Source organism: Cupressus sempervirens, chromosome 3, assembly GCF_028749045.1.
Source record: "Cupressus sempervirens isolate cs-2001-9-10 chromosome 3, ASM2874904v1, whole genome shotgun sequence".
NCBI classification, from domain to species: Eukaryota; Viridiplantae; Streptophyta; class Pinopsida; order Cupressales; family Cupressaceae; genus Cupressus; species Cupressus sempervirens.
This window is the reverse complement of record NC_143120.1, coordinates 326,974,393-326,992,082: the sequence shown is the minus strand read 5'-3', so window position 1 is coordinate 326,992,082 and position 17,690 is coordinate 326,974,393. Positions and strand designations below refer to the sequence as shown.

The 17,690-nt window shown below is 36.6% G+C and overlaps 1 protein-coding gene across 1 annotated transcript in view; it reads left to right on the top strand.

Moving 5' to 3' along the window:
- The first annotated feature begins 7,849 nt into the window (after positions 1-7,849).
- Positions 7,850-17,690, top strand: part of LSF2 (dual specificity protein phosphatase (DsPTP1) family protein) — a 74,857-nt gene continuing 65,016 nt past the window's right edge. Inside the window, exons 1-2 of the mRNA XM_089819717.1 lie at positions 7,850-8,164; positions 8,291-8,496. Of these exons, the coding sequence (XP_089675843.1) occupies positions 7,891-8,164; positions 8,291-8,496 (480 nt within the window). The 5' untranslated portion in view covers positions 7,850-7,890. The remainder of the gene's footprint in view (positions 8,165-8,290; positions 8,497-17,690) is intronic.

Sequence of the window (17,690 nt, the reverse complement as noted above, 5' to 3'; positions counted from 1 at the left end):
AAAAATATTGAAATGGTGTGCCTATTTTATAATTGAGATTCTTGTTATAAAATATTAAAGGAGGATACAAATTAAAAATCAAAGAAAAAACATATCAAACATGAGAAAAGAGAAGAAACAAAATTAAAAGCAATACAAACATTTGAATATCATATGCAAAAAATGAGTTGGAAATTGAAGCAAGAAGTTAGGTATATCAAATACCTATTATTCCATAGCATTGTAAAGTTTATAAATAAGAAGAGGAAAGAAAGGAAATACCTAATCTTGAATTTGTTGTATTTTTATCTAACATTAAGGAATGCAAAAAGAAACACATGCAAAAAAATTGAAAGAAAAATAAAAAATAAAAATAAAACATTCTTAAAAAATGATGACTTTTATTGAGAGATGATGCCCAAGTTAATGAGGTTGAGTGAGGTCTTTGAGGACAACAACTAAGCTAAAATAATTGTTTATGATACATAGAATGATATATACTTATATTGTGTATTTTAATTTTGTACTTTTTATTTTCTTAGTGTTTTTTTATTTTTTATTTTTTATTCTTATTCCATGTTTATGATGATTTGCACATTTATTTCACCTCCAATATTTGAGTGTGCACTTATTGTCTTCCCACTCGAGGTATTTTTTTATTATGTTGTCTTTGCTTTCTCTTATGATTGTGTGCCAACTTTTATATGATCTATTTTTCCTTGCCTCTTATGTTCACACTTTGATTGATATTTTCTCCTTATTCATCACCTTTTGCCTCGATTTAATAATTATTGTCTTTAATACTTAATTTTATCATTTTATTTTATATCCACTTCATACTTCTCATTTATTTGCATGTTTACTTTTTTTTCCTTATTATATTCATAATTATTCATGCATGTAATCATATTTACAGATATGGAGTTTACCATATCATGTTACTTGTGATTTTTGTGTTGCCTAGTGATAACTTTTTTGATCCTATAGTAATATAAGTTTATTTTAGAACCCACACTTTATCTTACATTGTTAGACCATATAAAGTTACTCTACCCTTAGAAGGCATCACTTTCCTTTAACATATCATTATTTCATAGACACATCCTTACCACTAGGGGTATTATGCCTTCACTTGTATCATTATTACTTTCATTGTTTAGTCATACTCTTGGACATAAGAAACTAACATGGAGTGGTATTATGAATTCCTCAATTTTGTTTAGGCTTTCATTCTTATGTCCTTATATTAGGGGAATCATAATTTCCCTAATTCTATTTGTACCTACATTGCATTATCATGCTATTAGATCCATAACTCCCTTTAAGTGAGAATATCTTCCCTTCCCACTCTTTCCTGTGACATCATCACCTATTCCATTTTACATTTGACAAGAATCACAACTTCCCTCCTCACCATTACCTTGATATCACTTATAATATTAGTAGAGACCTATTTTCTTATTTATACTATTGTGTACTCATGCTACTAGATTCCACATTACAAGCATATGCTTCTACTAATATGTATATATGCATATTTATCTATGTATCTATGTATATTTACATCTATCTATCTATTTATCTATATATTTATTTGCTTGTCTTTTGATCTATCTTTTTGCATATCTATCTATCCATTAGTCTATATGTTTATCTATCTATTCATTCGTTTGTCCATCCATCCTTCTGTCCATCCATCCATCCATCTATACATCCATCCATCCATCTATCCATATATTTGCCCATCCATCTATCCATCTATCTATCCAACTATGTATCTATCTATCCAACTATGTATCTATCTTTCCATCCATCCATCCATCCATTTATCCACCCACCCACCAGTCCATCCATATTTATTATTTTGCAATAGTTTACATATATTTTTGGGATTTGACTCAACATAACATATGCACTTAAGACATATCGACAATCCTCTAAAGGTATTTTCTAAATATCTCCATTTTTTTTAGTAGAAAAAAGTAAAAATAAATAAGTATGAATTAATAAAATTGAAGAATACAAGTCCAAAATATATTTCAAGGTCACTCAATCTCAAGTTATCAATTCAAGTACGTCTATATTGTTTTTTGGTAAAATGAACATAAATTATATATTGATCAACAACATGAACTCTCATAACTATTAGCTGGAGTTGTGACAATAATTTGACTCAAAATTGGACATATGATAACACGTAACTCAAAGTTCTATATATAAAGAAGCATCACATTTTCAACATAAAGAGAATAGGCAGTTGGCACGATTGATGGTAATGCGAAATCACTCTACTAGGTTTTTACATGTAAAATATTTTTATTATTCATTTTGATTCATCTATGGTTTTGCACCTATCATACCACATTAATAGTGGGAGCATTAGGGTTTTTTTTATGATGGCTTCGACCAACTTTAGCCCATTAGTTGATATTAGTATTGGAGTTGCTACGACGGATACTCATGGCACCTCCTTTGAACAAATGACCACAAATTTTTGTTTCAAAAGTGTTTCATGAGGTATGACCTCCCCTGATATTGTTCTTAACATTCAGGAATTTGATGATGCATGCAACTGGTTAGAGAAGCATACCTTGATAGGTTACTTTGTGGGTTGATCTCCTCTTGAAAGAATGCTCAAAGAATAGGTTGCCAAGAACTGGACTCCTTATGGAGTCTGGCTCGAGGGCATTTAAAACCTTACTAAAGGTTTTTTTTATAAGTTCGATTTGCTAACCCTTCCTAGGCCGACACGGTCTTCAACCATAGGCCTTGGTTAGTTAGGTCTTCACTGCTGGTTTTCCAGCAATGGTCTTGGGATTTCTGTCTCAGATGATAAGAAACTAAAAGTCCCTATTTGGGTTGAGTTTTTGGGTCTCCCCATACCTTGCTGGAAGTTTATTCATGCTATTGCTCAAATCCTTGGAAAAGTGGTTTGCATGGAACCAAAGAAATTCTTCAATGCACGTCCTTAAAGGATGGTTTGCATTGAAGTGGACCTCTCTTGTGATCTCAAAGAATTCGTTGACATTTAGGTCAAAGCGCACACCTTCACTTAGAAGGCATTATAATTTAACTTGTCAAACACCTGTTATCAGTGTCAATAAGTTGAACACGAGATCAAGGATTGCCCTTTGGTCATGCCTCGCAAGTTGGCTCATGTCAGAGAAACCCGTGACAAACCAACTGAAAATGCTAAAAAAGATGAGTGGAATATAGTAGTTTGCAAGGGCAAGAATTCCTTGTCATCTAAGCAACAAGGATCCTCTTGTACCCATTCTTCCCTGAAGATTATTCCTATTACTTCTATTGCAATACCAATCACACCGGTGGTTTCACCACTCATTTCAAACCCTGTCCACCAAGGGATGACATCGTCTTTGGGTGCTTCTTAATCCACATGGGTTCGTACTCCTCAGGTAGCATCCATGGTGGTCCCACTTGGGTCTTAGCCATTGCAACACTCTCGTAGCCCAGATGGCCCTGACCCTGATGGTAGTTCAGAGAAGAGGATAATCATCTTTGGTGGTGACTCTCCTCCTACTTTCACCTCCAATTTGTTTTAGCATAACAATTTATCCTCTCCTGGGGATGGGGGCGACATGCAAGAACTAGTTCCATGATTTTTCTCTCATGGAATGTGCGGGGTCTCACAAACGTCCCTCACAAATATTATGTGCAAGATACTCAATGCCGACTTGGATTCCTGGACATCCTTTGTCTACAAGAAGTCAAGATTTCAAGATTTTTGCTCAAGGCTGCTTGCCATGTTATTTGGTTAGACAATGTAGTTTTTTCTTCTCAGCATGAAGCTGATCAAGGTGGTGTAGTTACTCTCCTTTTACCTCATTTATCTTCTTCTATTATTGCTCATGGTTCCAACCCCATGCACATGATTGTGTGGATTTTGTTGTCCTTCTATAATCATTCTTTTGGGATAGTTAGTGTTTATGTTCCAATGATGTCGTTGAACGATCCCAACTGTGGCTTTGGATGGCAAATTCCTTGCCACTTGCCACTTGGGTTGTCTGTGGGGACTTCAACATGATTGAGTTGGCCTCTAATAAAGAAGGTATTCAGTCATTTTGGTGGACACTTGGAGAAAGAGAATCCTAGTACTACATGCAAAATAAATTATGCCTTTTTCATCCCAATGCCCATTGCCATCATTATGATGGGAATTGGCATACTTGGTCTAATTTTAGAGCTCACTGTGACAGGGTTTTTAAAAGACTTGATTGTGAGATGATATTTGCACAATATTTTTTCTCTTTTTTGAAGAAAGAGATCTACTTGTCATTCCTCTGTTGGATGTGACTTTGTTAGATCATTTCACCATTCTTTTTATTGTGACCTGGCAAATAGCTCAGAGAAACTTGATTTTTTCTCAACATGTCATTATTGTCACGATCCCACCAGGGCTCACATATTACATGTTTGCAATTTAGAGTGAGTACAGGCTTTGAAGGAATTCACCACTGTAATTCCTAACCACCTTGCAATTGAACAACATGCTTTCTATGAGCAATTGCTTACTCTTAGTAACCTCAAGGAGGTTGTGTTTTCTATGGTAGATGACAAGGTTCTTGGGTGCGATGGTTTCCCTTGTAAGTTTTACAAAGCCTTTTGGGATTCCATTGGGCCAGACCTTCACAAGGTTCACCTGGAAGCTTTTCACTCTAAATCTTTAGGTAACCTTATCATCAAAGGCAATATCAAATTCATACCCAAGGTTGGCGATCTCGAAGATATTAACAATTGGAGGGCTATCACTTTGTTGAATGTCTCCTATAAGATCATAGCCAAAGCTTTGGTGCTTAAAATCTAATCTCTTACCATTGGTTGTCCAACTAGAGCAAACATGCTTTATCAAATCTCGTTATATCCTAGACGACACCATTGTTATCTAGGAAGGTATGGAATTGGCTCATAGGTCTAAGCAGCAAACTCTCTTTCTCAAAATTGATTTTGGCAAAGCTCGTGATCGCATTGAATGACCCTTCATTCTTGTTATGCTAAAAGCTTTAGGATTTGGACATGTCTTTCTTCAGTCTATGGAGATACTTTTTGGCGATGCTTCTACTTGCATCACCATTAATGACAAATAATCTAAGGATCCACGCTAGGGCTATCTTTTGGCTCATGGTTTGTAAATCCTGGTTGCTAAAGGGTTTGGTTACTTGTTGGACCACTCCATCTCCTCTGGTCGTATTCGAGATATTTCTCTTCCTGAGTCCCCCACTCAACTTGTTAATGGACACTTTGCTAATGATTCCTTCCTCACCATCATTGGGGATGAGGACAATGTTTCCAATGCACTCTAATGCCTAGATATCTTCTATCTAGCTTTTGAGTTAGCCATTTAGTAGCACAAGACGCTCTGCTATAGATAATCTTTCCTACCTGCCCCACCTTGGCTAGCTCAATGCTAGTGGAAATGGATCCAACATAGTGAAACATTTCATTTCTTGGGTATCCCTTTTGCTTTTCAAGCATCTATAGTGGACCTTTGGAATGTCGTACTCAACAAAATCTCTAAAGACTTGGACTATTGGATTACCAAGCCTCTCTCTTTCGCTAGTAAATTCCAAATCTTCTCTAAGGTTCGGGCTTCTATCCATGTGTATTATTCCTCCTGTTGGGCTCTATCCAAAGCCTCTTATTCCAAATTAGAGAAGATTCTCAAAGATTTCCTCTGGGCTTCAAATTTTGAGCATCATGGCTTCCACGGAGTTGCTTGGAATATTATTACTTGCCCAAGGAATCTGGTGGGCTTGGCCTTATTTCCACTCACAAACAAGGTATTGCCTTGTGTGCTAAATGGGTTATAAGAGCTCTTTCAGGGGATAAGGGCTGTAAGATTCTTCTCGGGCACTGAAATTCCTCTTGCTTTCCTGTCAATAGGCCGACTTAGAAGGGGATTGGGTTTCAAACCCTTCTCATCACCTATGAGCTTGTTCATATCCAAGGCTCCTTTGTTGTTAAGAGCATTTGGAGAGCATGAGAAGTTGTCAAGCTATGGCTTCATTGCGCTGGTAATGGTTTCAGAGATAGGCTTTCCTTGAATCAACATAATTTGTGGTGGTCGTCCTTATTTTCTATTGAGGGAGTGCCACTTGCCAAGATTTAGGGTGCTAGTGCACTGCATTATTTCAAACATGGCATCAGGACGCCCAAAGATCTATTTTCTAGAGGCTCCATGAATCCAAGATCATGGGAAGATATGCAGGCCCAGTTTTGCATGAATCATTTAGATTCGCAGAATTTTGACCTTCTGGTCTCTCTTTTGCCTCTTCACTTGCTTCACAAGATGGGCATTCAAGCAACCAAGCCTTGGTGGAAGGACTAGAAGTGGTATCCATGTACTCCTCTTGTCAATTACAAGCTGAAAATGGGATACTTGTGGTTGGTGCCTCATTTGCCTATGGTTGATTCTCTGAACCAATGTTGGTAACTCTAGTCCACACAATAGACTTGGAGATATAGGTTTAACACTATCTGGAAAACCATTACTGAGCCGAAGATTCCACACTTTGCTTGTGTGTTATCTTCTAGGGTTTGCCTCTAGGTCCTCGGCTCAAGCATTTGGGTATTCCCAACCCACATTGTCCTTTTTGTGAGCAACCTAAGACTTTCTTGCACATCTTTTGGTTTTTTCGTAGAGCTCAGTAGTACTAGCTCTGGATCCATGATTTTTTAGGCCTTTTAGGCTAGATCCATTTCTTGGCATATGGTTTTGCTTGGGAACTCTACCAAAATCTTGTTTAAATTCTCCTAGATTTGGCATGCTTTCAGGCTAGAGATTCTTTTCACTCTTCGGAAAGACATAAATGTTGTGCTTTTTACATGTAATTTTCTCGATATAAATGTTGCTATGTATACTAAGGCTTGCATATGTAATAATGTAATGCTATAGATTCAAGTATAAGCCAATAAAGTGGCTTTGGAGGTGGCCCACCTACTATTCCTAGTTGGCCTGCACCTGCTACTAACTCCAAGTGGTCATTCCCCTGCATGGACCTGGCAGTTTTGTTGCCGAGGGTGGAGGGTGAGGAGAAAGAACATATTGCCGCTACTATTGATGACGGGTGGGCTCCTCCTGAGCCATCCTCTAATCCCACTGATGCATGGGGGTTTCATGATAGACATGATCCTCCTCCCTCGACTGCCACTACTTTAGCCCCTCAGGGTTGCTTATATGTTTTTTTTTTTTTTATGAATACCTTTTAGTGTTTCTGGCTCTGCCATTTGAACTCTCATAGAGTGATCTTGTATCCCCCAACCTCTTTTTGTGAATATGTAACTTTAATATTTAATTAATAGAACAGAGACTATTCATAAAAAAAAACTTGGAAAGAATGAGATCTAGAATCTACTTTAAAGTCATTAAATCTTTAAATTTTCTAGTTGAAAATTTCTTTTACATGTTTTCCATAAATTAAGTTACATATGCATCCATACACTTAGAATAAGAAAATTAACATGAATCATTATCAACTTAAGTCAATTTATTTGATTAACCTCCAATATATTTATAAAAAATCGAAGACATTATATTTCCATTATATTCTAAGTCCAGATTGAATTTGGCCCACCCAAAGTGAGGTGCAGTTTCATGATTTGGGGACGTGTTATTTTCCCTTGCAATATGTTGACATTATATTCGTACCTCGTGACGCACCACAAGAATTGAAAAATGAAATATGCGGCGCATCCGTGGAAGGAACGCCAGAAAAACTGCATGATTTACTTTGTTTCGTTTTCGTTTTGATGTGCACTTTATCAGCAGCCATCCATTTCATTTTCTGCAGACAATCGTGTCAGTGTCAACTTAATAACTAGTATTTGTACAATTCATCGTAAGAAAGAGATGAAATTAAACTAGGTTCCAGTACAAGGCCTTCGAGTTTGAGAATGGCTTCCACATTAAGCCAAGGATTAAAATGGATTCCTTCAGGATCGAACCTCTGCAATGCAAAATTCCAAGTCCCAGCAGTCGTAATAAATAGGAGGATCTGCGTTGCTGTTCACCCTGCCAAGATCAGAGAGAAGAAAAACATCATGGCCTCCTTCAGCCCAACAGAAGAAAAGACGGTCTCTCTTAGCCCAACAGAAAAAAAGACGGATCAATATAACAAAGAAATGCAGCGTCAGATGAGAAACCCTTACGAATACCACCACGATCTGGGTTTGAACTCGTGACCTACTTTGTCCTAATTTCTACTCATAACTAATGACACTGAATTAGAAGTCTATAGCATGCACAATTGTGTTCCTCCTAAAAGGGTGGGGATATAATTTGATTTGTTTGCAGGAATCCATTACACTCGTATCTCACCCAATTTGATTGTGGGGTCACAGCCTCAAAGTGTTAAGGATATTGACAAATTGAAAGAGGAAGAAGGTGTGTCTGCAATCTTAAACTTACAACAGGACAAGGATATTGAGTATTGGGGAATCGATCTGAATTCCATTGTCAGGCAGTGCAATGAGTTGGGCATTCGGCATATGCGAAGGCCTGTGAGTTATTTAGCTGTTATGTTTCATTCCATTGTATTGTTTCATCAGATTTAGAGATTGTACAGTTGACTTTCATCAGTTGTATCTCATCGTTGGCCGTTGTAATGAGTTGAGTATTGAGCATTTGCGAATGTCTGTAAGTCATTGACTGATTCTGCTTTTGTCCATTCTGTTTTTTCATCAGATTTTAGGATCATACAAAGATAGAAGCCTTAGAAACAAAAAATAGGTCATGCTAAGCTACACGTTAACTTGTTAGATAATATCCTTTTTTTGTGGAAGCTCACAAAGCTCACAATTTCTATTTAACTTGTGTATTATTCGAATTTCATATGATTGATTTCCAACTTCATGACAAAGCTTTTGGGAAAATCCACATTGGACGCTCCACATTGGAGGCAATCTTTATCACATGCCCATGGATGCTTCATGACTCACTTCATGGCTCACAAACATGCACATGACGGATGTGTTCATGTCGAAATTCTTGAAATGTGAAGTATAAACTTACTGTGAGCAATGCAGTACAGTTTGTAGAAAACCTTCTTGCCTAAAAGTTGCATTCACGGGACTTCATTTTCATATTTCAAACTCCATATTTAATTTACCAAAAGCCTCTTCAAAGTTGCTTCTAGCCTCTTATGACTAGAACTTGTTAACACGATGTTTTTCAGTCATAATGCAGAGGACTTGCTCTCAGAATGCTTCATGTCATGCCCGCACCTCAAAAGAGAGACTTCTAGCATGAACAGAAAGAATGGGGTAATGAATAGAATGATTTTTTTTGAAGGTGGTGATCTTTATAACAAATTAGCAATCGAAGTAATGATGATCGGTAATCAAATTAGTAGTGAACAGTGATCAAATAACAAATAGAAACCTCATGAGATAACACAAAAAGGTGCGATCAAGGAAAAGAAACAAATTGTTAATCAGATTAGGCGTGAGATACGTCTCTTCACAAGGATTGCCTCTCAATCAATTAATGGAATATAAATAAACAGGTCTCCGGTGAAAGGCAGGCATCAAGCAATCACACAAGTACAATCACACCAAGAGATTTTTGGCTGATCTTACTTTGCTTAAGCAAATACAATTACATCAAGGAAATTCAATCAGGAAGAACGAAACATTGAACAAAAGAGCAAAAACATCTAAGATCGACTCATATAAGTCTACAGAAAATACATCAAAGGAATTAATCTTCAGATCAGGCAAAACACAGCAGTATGATATTATTTAAGATCTGCCCTTCTCAGCACTCTCATTATCAATATCAGTTGTGGTCTTTCTCCCTCTCTCTCTCTTTCTTTCTCTAATATATATAAAATTATAAATTACTTATGCATAAATAGATAATGCTGAAGTGTATACTCCTATGATAGAATATAAGATATGCCCAATTGTCTGAAGTCCATCTTGTAGGGATGATTGCAGGTTTAATAGGAGGGTGATAAAAGCAAAGTAACGTGAATCGGAATCGGCAAGGCTGAATCGAATCGTGAATCGGCAATGAATCAGCGATGAATCAGCAAATTTGAAAAAACCCTTTAAATTTAAAGATTTTAACAATTTAAAACTTATTGCATGCACCCTTTATTGAATATAACTTAAACACACTATAACATCATCAAATAGAAGTTAAAACTTAACATACATAAACATGGAAGTTTGGAACATAAAATCCATCACATACGTAACTATGTTATCTAAAATGTAAATTGTAGACTAGCTGAAGTAAATAGAAATCAAATGATCATAATGATTTAAATCATAGAATGTATGTAAGATGATCCATAAGACATCAAATCATAAATGTATGTAAGAATCTAAGATGAAGATCCATGAAAGTTTGAAACATATGTCTATCATTGATTCAGTATCAATATCTGTAAACAAAATATAAAAACAAAGCTCCAGCTCAAGCCTTAGACTCATAGTCATCATCATCCTTAACATCATCCTCAAGCTCGGCTACAGCCTCAGCCTCAGCCTCAGCCTCTGAGTATCCAGTCTGCCTAGTAGCAAGGCATCTAATTTAGGTCCTAGAGGACTACCGAGCCATATCTCCCGCATGTAAGATGGGCTCACGAACGTCGCTAGGGCCTGTGCCTGTGCGTACACGTGTGCATCTACCAATGCCTGAAGAACGTGCTCTAGCTGCCTCAGCCTCTATATCCACCTAGTCGACCCACGCACGGTCTTTCTCAATGAAGACTGGATCCACAACCTCTGTGAGCCACTTTGGTTCTGGATCAATCTCCTCTAGAATGATCGGAGAGGAGTTAGTGCCCAAAATCTGTTTGATCCTAAGACGGAGGTTGTAATGAACAAAGACAAGATCATTCAACTTCTGCACTGTCAACCTGTTTCTCCTCTTCGAATGGATGTGCTCGAACATGGACCAACTGTGCTCACATCTAGAAGCGCTGCTTGGCAGATGGCAATTTTTTGAAGTTTTGGGGTTGTGGCCCCAAACATTTGCCACCATCTATCTGAAATAAGGGAAAATATAAACAATTATTCTCATTTACAAATTACAAGTTAACTCTATAATTACATAATCAACTTTAAGTTTAGAATCTAGATTCATGAACATTGAATATATTATTTAATTTTTACTTGGCTGTAGTGTTGTCTGAGCATTTATGGCCATCCTGCCAGAGAAAAGTGGCTCCTCTTTATTGTTGAACTGGTCTAGCTCAACAAACGTAGCAGCGCTATCTTCATCGCTACTCAACCTCTGAATCACTGTGTATAAGCCAGTGAGAACCTCCGCATCTGCCTTGAACTCAGGATGGAAACAAAATGTTGGATTCAAATAGTAAGCTGTTGCATGGATGGGTCGATGGAGCTGATTCTGCCATCTCCTATTGATGATGTCCCAAATAGGGCCATACCTCTCCTGCACTCCTGCATATTGGGCTCCGATGGCCTCCTTGGCCCTATCCATGCCCTCATAAATGTAGCCCATAGAGGGCTTCTCCCCATCAGCAGTTCGTAGCAAAGCTACAAGGGGCTCAGTGATCTACATATAAAGTAAAACAAAAAATTTGAGTCAAAACTTAAATATAAAATAATATAACTTAAAGTAAAAGTAAAATACTAAATGTTAAATTGCAATAAATTTACCTTAAGGATTTCTCTAGCGGGTTTCCAAAAACCATCCTCATCAAATATGCAATCCGCCACATCTATCCCTGCAGTGGTCGTAGCATAGGAAGAGGAAATCCACTCCCGCCCAACAAACATGCTCCTCAATTCATCCCTTGATGTCAACAAGGACTGCAAGGTGATGAAATTCGAGACAAATCTTGTAATACCTGGGTGAGCTAACTCCTTGCCTTCCGTGTACTTCCTCATTGTGCTAAGGACAAATGAATGATTATAAATGAATTTGCATATGTTTTTTGCCCTTTCCACACATGACTTGACAAACTCAAGTTTGCCAATTTCCTCCAACATGAGGTCAATGCAGTGTGCCACACAAGGGGACCAAAATATGGTGGGGTGCCTCTCCATCAAAAGTTTACCTACAACAATTTTAAGTCAATTAGAAATTCAAATTTCAAAATTCAAATAAATTTATTTTCAAAATTTGAAAAGTTAAAAGTTTACCTGCAGCAACATAACTTGCTGCATTATCTGTCACCACCTTGATCACATTTTGTTCCCCCACCTCTGCTATGACTTCTTCAATAGCCTCACATAAGTATGTGGCTTTTTTTACATGTGCGGAAGCATCAATGGATTTGATGAACATGGTATATCCTACAAGTAACAAAACAACGAATTATAATATTAAATGGATCACCAACGAATTAGCATTCAACAAATCAAAATTTACAATTATGTATGTAGGAAAGTAGAATGATCAATCACCTCCACAGGATACAAGAAAATTGAGGAGTGTTTTATTCTTCTATCTGTCCAACCATCAGTCATGATGGTGCAACCCTTTGCAATCCACTCCTTTCGGTTCTCCTCAAGCTTAGCCCTCATGTCCTCTACCATCTCATCCAAGAGGTATCTGCTCAACTCAGCCTTAGTTGGGGCTTTAAACCCCGGACCACAAATAGCAACTACATCTATCATGTTTTGCCAATAAGGAGCTCTGTCACAAATAAAAATTTAGATGTCAAAGACTCAAATTATAAAACAAGTAGATATAATCAAAGTTTTACTTTTACTTTTAATTTTAACTTTAAAGAAAACAAAGAAAAAAGAGTCAATTACCTGGCTGCAATAAATGGAATGTTGCAAAAGTACCAAAATTTGCATATCTCCTTTCTGGCAGCATCATGAATCTCCTTGTTCAAACCCATGCCCTCAAGCATGGGTTGGGAACTAGGAGTAGTGCGGGGCACAAAGTAACTATCCATTTTGTTTTTCCACACTCTAGGCTGCAATAGGTTGGTGTGGGACTCTGTCTCAGTATGTGACCGACTAGCACTAGCACGAGCAGAAGAACTAGGATAAAAAGGAGGCCTAGGAGAACCCTCTCCAACACAACCTACGGATGCGGAAGCTGATGCAGATGCAGATGTGGATGCGGGAACATGGGAGCCAATACCCCTTAACCCTTCAAGTTGCATTTTCCTATTCGCTTTGTCTTTTTCAAATTTTCCTAATGCCATTAAGCAAGTGCGTTTTGCCTCCAGAGTTTGGTGAGTGCAAATTGTAACATCGTGTCCAGGTATAGCAGCAATGTGGTATTTCAATCTATAAATACCACTAGAAGTTATTTTTTCTTTACAAAACATACATTTTGTTTGATATTTGGTTCTTTCAGGAAACTCTTCGTTATATTTCCAACATTCATCTTTTTTACCCATTGCGAATTTGCGAAAAATGAAAGGAAAGGCTACTGCAATAATTTTTTTAATGTAAAATATCGAAGTTTGAAGCTAATAAAAGCTACAAAACAACAAACCCTAGTTTGCAACTTAGTAAAAATAAAGAACATTCAAGATCTAAACTAAAAATCTTGAAAACTATAAAAATTTAACAAAAAATGCATAATACACTAACATGCAAAAAACAAAAAAAAAGAGCACTTACCTCTTGCAAATGAGTTGAGGAGTGTTGATATTGGCTCCTTGATGCTTCCAATGCAATTGATGGCCTCCCCAAATGGACTGCTGATCTCTTTGGTGCTCTTCCTTTTTGCCGGTTAGAAACCTATGGCTTTTCTTTTCTCTTCTTCTCTCTCACTTTTCCTCTCTTCTACTCATGCTTAACAAATAGAAGGCCCTTTAGGGTTATAACAAAGAGAATAGGTCGAAAAGAAACAAGTTATTTTAAAAAAAATTTACAAGTCCATACTTTTCATGCCGCGGCTGGTTTTTTGGTGATTTTTTAAGGCAATTTAGGCAATTTTTTTGGTGAATCACCGATACATGCGATTCGGATGATTCATTCGATTGAATCGGCGATGGCGATTTCCGACACCAAAAAAATCGCCATCCATGAATATGATTGCTGAATCGGCGATTCACGCGATTTTCGTTACTATGGATAAAAGGGTTATTATGTAGGCCACTCTAGAGATGACGATATATGTAGCTCCTAGGGCCAACAGGGTTTTTACTCCACTCTCGCTTACAATCTCTGTCTGACTTTGTAACGATGATACTTTTCTTTGGGAGATGAGACATTAATAGGGAGCGCATTATGTTGGCCACCTTAGTGGATGTCCATATTGATTGCTCACTCAGGCCAAGAAGACTTTGTTATTCACTGTATGCTTGGGCTTAGCGTAGATATTGCTTCGGGCGAACCTCTAATTTTTCTTCATCTAAACACTAATATTTTTGTATAATATTATTGATGTTATATTTGATCTTGTCTCGACCTAATAATTTGTTGGTTTTATAGCAGAAATGACATACACAGTAGAAAACAAAAATAGAGAAGACAAAACTTAGAAATTGCCTTGGGAAAACTCTCCAACTTGAGGGGGAAAGACTCTAGCCACAAAGATCACTTTATTAATGATAAACAAGAGTCTGATTTACAACACACTAATTGAATCAATAATGATTTCTCCTCTGAATTTGTAGACACTTAACAACGAATACAAAAAGTACTCTAACTAGGAATATTTAACCAGCATTATATGTCATTCACGCCTATGACTTTGCTAATAATAATGAATGCTACATCACAACAACAAAGAACATTAAAAAATGATGACCTCAGAAGAACTAGATGTTGTCTATAGTAAAGAATATATTATACCCCTAAAGAGGCAGACTCTTCACTGTCTTTCCCATTAAGAGTTTGTTGTAACACATGACTAGAATGTTATGGGAAATTGATGTTGTAGTTGTATTAAACAAAGGAGATGAAAGCTCTTTATATAGATTTACAAAGACGATGGTTGTAAAAGAAACAATTTGTGAGGGAAGGTGGAAATAGAAAAGTACCTAATAAACTAAAGACTAACTAAGATGACCATTCAAGGAACATTATAATATTCTAATATCCTCCCTTAGTTGTTATCGTCTAATTGTTGTTTTTTGGTCACAAATTCTTCAAAACATTCTACTGCTGTAGAGACCCTCCTTGGATCTACAAAATATAAATGACCAAGAAGCCTAAATCCGTCTATAAAAGAACAGAGAAGGGTGCCTCCTTCTTCAGAATGCTCTGCAACAAGTAAAAATAGCATGCCATTGACTTTGCCGCTGAGATGAGTCTTCCACCTAACCCTTCTAGAATTTGCAAAACATCTGACCAGAAATCATCGCAAAACAGTCCAACCTAATGTTGGATATTGAAGCTTCTCTTTCCTAGAGGCAAAGACAAACATTGAGAACAACTAGCATGATTTTGAGAAAAATTTGGCAAGTCCTGCAAACTTTGCAGATGAGCATGGTGCCCCAAAATATATTGCAAAAAACCATGATTTTTTAGGAGAAAATTAAAAAAACCAGACAATTTTTTAAGTGAAAAATTGATCAAGATTCAAAACTAGACAATAGAAGCCGAAACATGGATTGGAGAATACAAAGCTTCGTTTTTTAGGAAAAATAGTAAAAACTCAATATATAATTTGAGGAAAAAATTATAACAAAGAAAGCCCACACAACTTTGTGAATTATAGAATCAGATTTTTTTTTGAGGGAAAAAAATTATGAAAACCCACTAGAAAAAGCTTCATGTGGCAAAACACGAGACTTTGCATAGTAAAACAACACATGCAAGTAACAAAATGCAAATACAAGCAACATGCAAGGACATACAACTCACATGAGACTTTTGCCCAAACCAAGAAATTGTACAATTGAAATTCTCCACCAGGTTTGCGACTTTCAGCAAAAATGTTTGAAGACAAACCACAAATTTCATAAAATACCTATTAACGATTTTTATTTTAAAAAATCAAAAAACAAATTTCTGGAAAAATTTCTAGATCAAAAGGGGCTTAGATTTTTCTTAAAATTTTTGCCAATTTTTACAAAATCCCATCAACTTGCTTTGTTACCATGTTATGGTTAATTGATGGTAGTAGTTGAATTAAACAAAGGAGATGAAAGCTCCTTAAATAGGTTTACAAAGATAATGTGTCTAAAAGGAATAATTGTGAACTAAAGACGAAAATAAAAAACTACCTAATAAACTAAAGACTAACTAAGATGATCATTAAAGAAACATTATAATATTCTAATATAGATCGCTGAGACAAATGAAGAGTCTTCAGTCACAAATAATAAGAGTAATGCTACAAATTGAAGAGATTTTAAAAAACCTTCACTCACCACTTTTTGAGAACTCCTCTTGCTACTACAAAGCAAGGAGAGAAGACATAATATGAATTCCTTCAGCATTGGACAAGGTAAATATTACGAACTAGAGATGGTATTCTTCCTGCTTTGAAGATGATTATGTATGAAGTTCTGAGAATCAGGAAAAGATAACTCCCCAACTACATAATGTCAACACTCCTTAGCAAGGGAGATATCTTTTCCACTACCCCTGCCATGGAATCTCTCAAAATGACACTCACAATGGCTACACCTATTTGTGAAAATATTTTTTTTTTATCGCGAAATCTCTCAATGTGATAATGCCATGGAGTCACTCACACAACATCCGCTATGGCTACTCCCATATGTGGAAAGAGTAAATGCATTGGTGCCCATCACGGAATCACTCAACATGATATCGTCATTTAATCTCTCAATATGATGTCCACCGTGGCTACTCCCATTTGTGGAAAGAGCAACATCTCACAAGGGTTTTCACCTCAGATTTCTCCGTATTAGATGAATATGCATATTAGCATATAGTAAGAGCAACATCTCTCAAGGGTTTTCACCTCATATTTCTTTGTCTCAAAGAAATATGTATTTTAGTACATAGCAAGTATCATTGATGCTGAAACTCTCTCTCTTAGCAAGAGCAGCATTCTCGACAACCCAAGCTTGTGTTGAAAACATACAAATTTTACTCGAGAGAGAGGCTTGGTGAGAATGTCAATTGTCTATTCATCAGTGCAAATATACTTGAGTTGAATAGCTTTTCTCAATAATATATGTGTTTTGTTCAATAATATATGTGTTTTGTTCAATCATGAAATACTGGATTTATAGAAAGCTTTATGCAGCTTTGATTATCACAAGAACCACAACTGGCTCTAATACCTGACCAAACAATCGTACAATATGCTTTCAAAGCCACAATGCTTCTCAAGCTGCTACATATGCTACAACGTTTCCAGCTTCTGCAGAGTTTTGAGCCACAAAGGTCCATTTCATTCTACACTAGGAAATCATGACATACACCAAACAAAAGCAACATCCATAATTGCTTTTCATAGTAGTTTCTTTTCCAACCCAATCAGAAGTAGAATAACCTTACAAATTCAGATCTACATTTGAAGCATATCTTAAGCCATATCCAACTGTGCCACACAACAATCTTAAGATATGCCTAACTAATTGAATGTCTTGGTTCACACATGAACTGACTAAAAGCATCCATCACATAACGAATATTTGGTCTGATATTCACTAGATACATCAAAGATCCAATCAATTGTTTGTACATGGTGGGATATACCAAACCAGAGCTAATTGCAACAACTCTCAACTTTTTTAAATTTGTCTCCATGGGAGTGGACATGGACTTGCAATCCAACATTCCAAAACTCTTCTAGATATCTATGGAGGATTTCCTTTGATTAAGAA